Source organism: Pangasianodon hypophthalmus, chromosome 18 (genome assembly GCF_027358585.1).
Source record: "Pangasianodon hypophthalmus isolate fPanHyp1 chromosome 18, fPanHyp1.pri, whole genome shotgun sequence".
NCBI classification, from domain to species: Eukaryota; Metazoa; Chordata; class Actinopteri; order Siluriformes; family Pangasiidae; genus Pangasianodon; species Pangasianodon hypophthalmus.
Window position 1 is genome coordinate 1,895,066 of NC_069727.1, and position 5,402 is coordinate 1,900,467.

General features: G+C 40.0%; 1 protein-coding gene across 1 annotated transcript; it reads left to right on the forward strand.

The window, feature by feature from the left end:
- Nucleotides 1–4,682, forward strand: ndufb2 (NADH:ubiquinone oxidoreductase subunit B2). Its single transcript, XM_034313182.2, has 4 exons — nucleotides 1–180; nucleotides 1,302–1,446; nucleotides 1,534–1,622; nucleotides 1,745–4,682. Exons 1-3 carry the CDS (start codon nucleotides 95–97, stop codon nucleotides 1,603–1,605), a joined length of 303 nt encoding a protein of 100 aa, XP_034169073.2. The 5' UTR covers nucleotides 1–94; the 3' UTR covers nucleotides 1,606–1,622; nucleotides 1,745–4,682.
- The last annotated feature ends 720 nt before the right edge of the window (nucleotides 4,683–5,402 follow it).

The following is a 5,402-nucleotide window of genomic DNA, read 5'->3' on the forward strand; positions in this document are numbered from 1 at the left end:
CATGCGCAGTGCGTTTGACTCCGTACAGCAGGCGAGGAAGAAAGGAAGGTGACATTTTGTTGCGCGCTTTGTGTGTGTGTGTGTTTTGGGTAAAATGTCGGCTCTTGGGAGGACAGTGAGCGGCCTCAGGGCAGGAGCTCAGCTCATCAGACGCGGACCTCAGCACACTTTTATCCGGAAGTAAGTGTCAAGCTGGAGGTTTATAGGAAGCTAAGCTAACTATGCTAACAGGCTGAGTACAATGTCAGCTCCTCACTCACTCACACTCTGAGCTAAAGGTGACTTTAAAATCAAAATATTAACCAAACAACTAAATAACAACAACCTGAGACATTAAAGCATGTCAGTGCGAGGTGTGAAATATGTAGATTATATGTTAGTGCAGGTTTAGAGGCAATAATCAACCAATAACACTCATATAACAGGAATAAAACTGTGTGTGTGTGTGTGTGTGTGTGTGTGTGTGTGTTGTGCTGTTACAGGAAAATAATCAACATCAGGGTGGTGTGATGGAGCAGAGTTACAGTTACCATGCAGCAGTTGATTATTTTCCTCTAACGTCCCCAAAGTGTTTTATTCCTCTTATACCACAGCAGTCTGAAATATACAACCGCATCATTTTTATCCGTTTATAGTTACATTTAATGTTAGTTTCTGCTCTCGCTTACGTTTATAGCAGCTGGAAACAGTCTCTCTCTCTCTCTCTCTCTCTCTCTCTGTCTCTCTCTCTCCCACTCTCTATCTCTCTCTCTCTCTCTCTGTCTCTCTCTCTGTCTCTTTCCCTCTCTCTGTCTCTCTCTCTCTCTCTCTCTCTGTCTCTTTCCCTCTCTCTGTCTCTCTCTCTCTCTGTCTCTCTCTCTCTCTCTCTCTCTCTCTTGTAAGGTGAATAAGACGGAAAAAATCGCAGCCCAGTCTGATAACGTAAAGTTCCAGCTTTACCTCTGACTGTTACAAGGCGCTGACACTGGAGACTCCTTCCATAAACGTTACATAAACACATTTCTCCTGACAGAAAACTTCACCACATTAATGATTAAACATGTTTTGAATATGTTTATGCCGAGCGTTTGTTGTCCGAGTCCCTGTGAATGAGCCGTTGCTATAGAAACGATAACGTATCAGAACGAGTGCATTAATATAAACCTGCTGTTATAGAGAATTAATCAACACCTTCTGACACTGTGGTTCATGTAATATACTTCATCATCTTCATCATCATTACTGGGATATAACCTCAGCTCTGTGTGTGTGTGTGTGTGTGTGTGTGTGTGTGTGTGTGTGTGTGTGTGTGTGTGTATCAGGGCAGGTGGAGCTCCACACATCGTGGCTCAGTACCGTCAGCCTCCTCAGATCACTAAACACCAGAAGTTTCGCTCCGAGCTGCTCAGCGGCTTCATGTGGTTCTGGATCCTGTGGCACTTCTGGCACGATTCAGACGCCGTGCTCGTGAGTCTCTCACACACACACACACACACACTCACACACACACTCACACACACAGTACTGAGTATAAACTGTGTTTTCTTCCCTCAGGGTCATTTTCCGTGGCCGGACACAGACGCCTGGACCGACCAGGAGCTGGGAATTCCTCCTGATGACGAGTGACATCATCAGACACACCAGTGAGTGTGTGTGCGTGCGTGTGTGTGTGAGTGTGTGTGTGTGTGTGTAGAAGTTGTATATAGCACTGAATCTAAACATTTATCTTTTTTGTCCCTTTTCTTCCTGTTTATTTTCTCTCCAGGTGCTGAGTGGAGTGTGTGTGTGTGTGTGTGTGTGTGTGTGTGTGTGTGTGTGGAACCCGCACTGGTGTTAAACTCGTCCTGACTTCCTGCTGTACAGAGACTCGTTTAGTCTGATTTACACGTCTATTTAAAAAAAAGAAAATAAAAGGAATAAAAAGAAACAAACAGTGGACGAGTCGCTTCTCCTGTGGACTTTTATTGTTTCATTCTAACAAAATAGACGCTGAAAAATGTTAACAAACAGAATCCGGAGCGCTGATGAAATCCCATCATGCACCAGCGAGGGTCAGCGTCCGTAACGCTGTACAGAAATCCCATCATGCACCACTTTGCCATTCTTAGGGCCTTTTTTTTGCTGTCACATGACCTCAGACGTAACCAATCAACAAAAAGCAGCAGATTTATTATTTTTCTTTGTTGTTTATGATGAAAAGTTTCCTGCGAGTTTCATTTCTGCTCCCCGTTTCTGTCCCGTAATCAAAAGTTTTGCCCCCCCCGTTTCCCCGTTTCCCTTCACGAGTCTCCCTGAAAGCACCGTTTTGCGTTTTTTTTAAATCCAGAGATCCGTCATTTGGGATTTAATGGCTGATTCCCGAATCAGATCATTCGACTCGTCTCCCCAGTAAGAGTCGACTCCTAAACGACTCGGTGCCATTTAATTCTAAACCGGAGAAAGTTTCCGATGTTTGGATCAGTGAGACTTTTTTTTTTTTTATTTTTTTATTAATCATTAATAGATGATGTAAGGGATGTAAACCACATGTTTCAGCTTTATATCTGTTGGGAAAAAAACAAAGAAAGTTTTATTTGGTTTAATTTCACTAAAGGATGAAATTGTGCCCAAGATAACGAGCTTACTGAAAATGACAAACAGCTCAGGTGTTGCATTTTGGTTTCTGTGGAAACAGGTACAAATAATGAGAAGAAAATCAAAATATATTGAGAGACACTATATGACTAAAAGTTTGTGCACCCCTGACCATCTTATTCCAGATTTATCCCCCTGTGTTTACTGTTATAATGAGCTCCACTCTTCTGCAAAGTCTTTCCACTAGATGTTGGAGCGTGGCTGTGGGGATTTGTGTTCATTCAGCTACAAGAGCATTAGTGAGGTCAGGCGCTGATGTTGGGATGTCGAGGAGGTCTGGGGTTCAGTCGGTGTTCCAGTTCATCCCAAAGGTGTTCAGTGGGGTTGAGGTAAGGGCTCTGTGCAGGACACTCGAGTTCTTCCACTCCAACCTTCACACACCATGTCTTCATGGAGCTCGCTTTGTGCACAGGGGCATTGTCATGCTGGAACAGGTTTCAGCCTCTTAGTTCCAGTGAAGGGAAATTGTAATGCTACAGCAACCAGAGACGTTCTATACAACTGTGTGCTTCAGACTTTGTGGCAACAGTTTGGGGAAGAACCACATATGGGTGTGATGGTCAGGGTGCACATACTTTTGGCTGTATAGTGCACACACATCCTTTTCCCTCATCTCTATGAATCCGTAAGCTTTTACTGTCCTCTATCTCCCACTGTTCCTCTAGACTACACTCTCTCCCCAGGTTTCCACTGGTGGTTTAGGACAGAGCCGATGAGCTAATGTGTGATTGGTTACTGATGAACATTCAGCAGGAGCTGAAAAGAACTTTAATGATGTTAAAACTTTGTTTCTAACAGTTTGAGGAAGAACCACATATGGGTCAGGGGTGCACGAACTATTGGCCATGTCGTGTACTTCAGAGTTCAAACACATCACTATGACTTAAAGCTGCAGCACAAATACATTCGAAGGGAAACTCAAATAAAAATAAAATGATTTGCAAAATAAAATGTTACAACCAACACGTCTGTTCTTTTATATTTGTTCAGTTGCTTTAAAAAATATATAAATATATAAATAAATAAATAAATAAAGCAGCCCAAAACATTGCATCCAACCACCTGGCAACTTAATATTGCAAAATAAAATGTAATATTTAAAACCCGTAAAACATTTCACCGGGTTTAAAATCAGTTCCTTCAGCGCTGCGTTCACATTTTCAGTGAATCGGATCATTTGACTCGGCTCACCAGTAAGAGTCGATTCTTTCAGCTCTTAAATGGATCCCTGCCTTTTTTTTAATTTGAAATCATATAAATTGCTCAACATTATATTATATTCTATTCTGATTGAAAGTGACCTACTTTACACCGTGTATGAAATGTATTTAAATAATTGTGAAAACTGGCATTACGTTATCGACTCTCTGCTCCAGTAAATATTCCTGCATTAGTGTGATTATGCTGCTGTGTTTTTGTTTGTTTAACTTTCGCTAAAACTTTCCCAAAACACTAAATACATCATTTATATTCTTACAGAAAAGTCAAACAGACGTCTTCGTCAAACATTTTCACTAGAACTGACTCTGAATCGTTATCCTGTCCCAAATGATACTAGTGAAGATTCACTTGTGAACATCAATCACGGTTGCGCTGTGTGTGTGTGTGTGTGTGTGTGTGTGTGAGAGAGAGAGAGAGTGTGTGTGAGATTAATTGCATAAGACACACAAATACACAAAGAACTGATGAATTTTTAACAAAAGAATACATCACTTCTCTTTAGAAAAGCGAGTCGACTCACATAAAAAAAGAGTCAGTTCAAAGAGTCGACTCGTTCACAAACGACACATGACTCGTACACAATTCTTTTCGAGTGGCTCTTTTTCCTTTAATTCTTTCATCACGTGAGAAAAGTCACCAGCTTTAACTTTTCATCTCGTCTCTGTGTCTGGATTAAATTCATCTCCAGCTCGTCAGATTAAACACACAATCTTTCACCCATCGTTACTACAAAATCTATTACAAATGAATCATCGTTCAATTACAAAAAAAAAAAAAAAAAAAAAAAAAGCACACAAATATTCAATTCAAATATTTACAGAAAAATGTACGAGAAAGAAAGAAAGAAACAAACAAACGAACAAAAAATCAACACCCGGGAGCAGGAAGCACAAATCATTCGTCATCGCTTAGAAATTAATAAGTTAACAGCCAATAAAGAAAGACATGACAGGAAACACAGAAAATTTCATACATTTCACAAAAACACAAACACACACACACTCGAGAGTGAAGCAGGATGAACACGTCGTCGTTATTTCTCCCTGAGCTTTAAACACGCTCACATCATCCTAAAGGCAGGTACAGACTCTCTCCCATCATCACTTTAATTTAACACCAGTGTCGCAAAAACATTGTGCTTCATTTCCTCATTCTTTATTATTTAAAGTGGGGTTTAAAAAAAAATTATATAAGACTGGGTTACAGATTTATTATGTAAATGTGATGGAAGAATAAAACAAGTGGGCGTTTCCCAAATCATGCACAACACTCGTCTAATGCCGAGGTCTGGGAGTGAATTACGATGTTAACATCTGATTCTGACAGCCGAAATGCCGAAAAGTTTCACGTTTTCCTTTTTTTTTAATTTTAAATAATAATAATAATAATAATAATATTTCCTTCTTGTTATTCTCTCTTTTTTAATATTTTTTCTCCTGTGTATTTGTTCCTGTTTTGCTGAAAATTGTGTTTGATTTGTTTATGGGGACAGACACGTACATCAATTTCTTTCTTAATTATTTTTATATTTTTTTTCTGCATTTCTTTTTTTCTGCATTTCTTCCCCC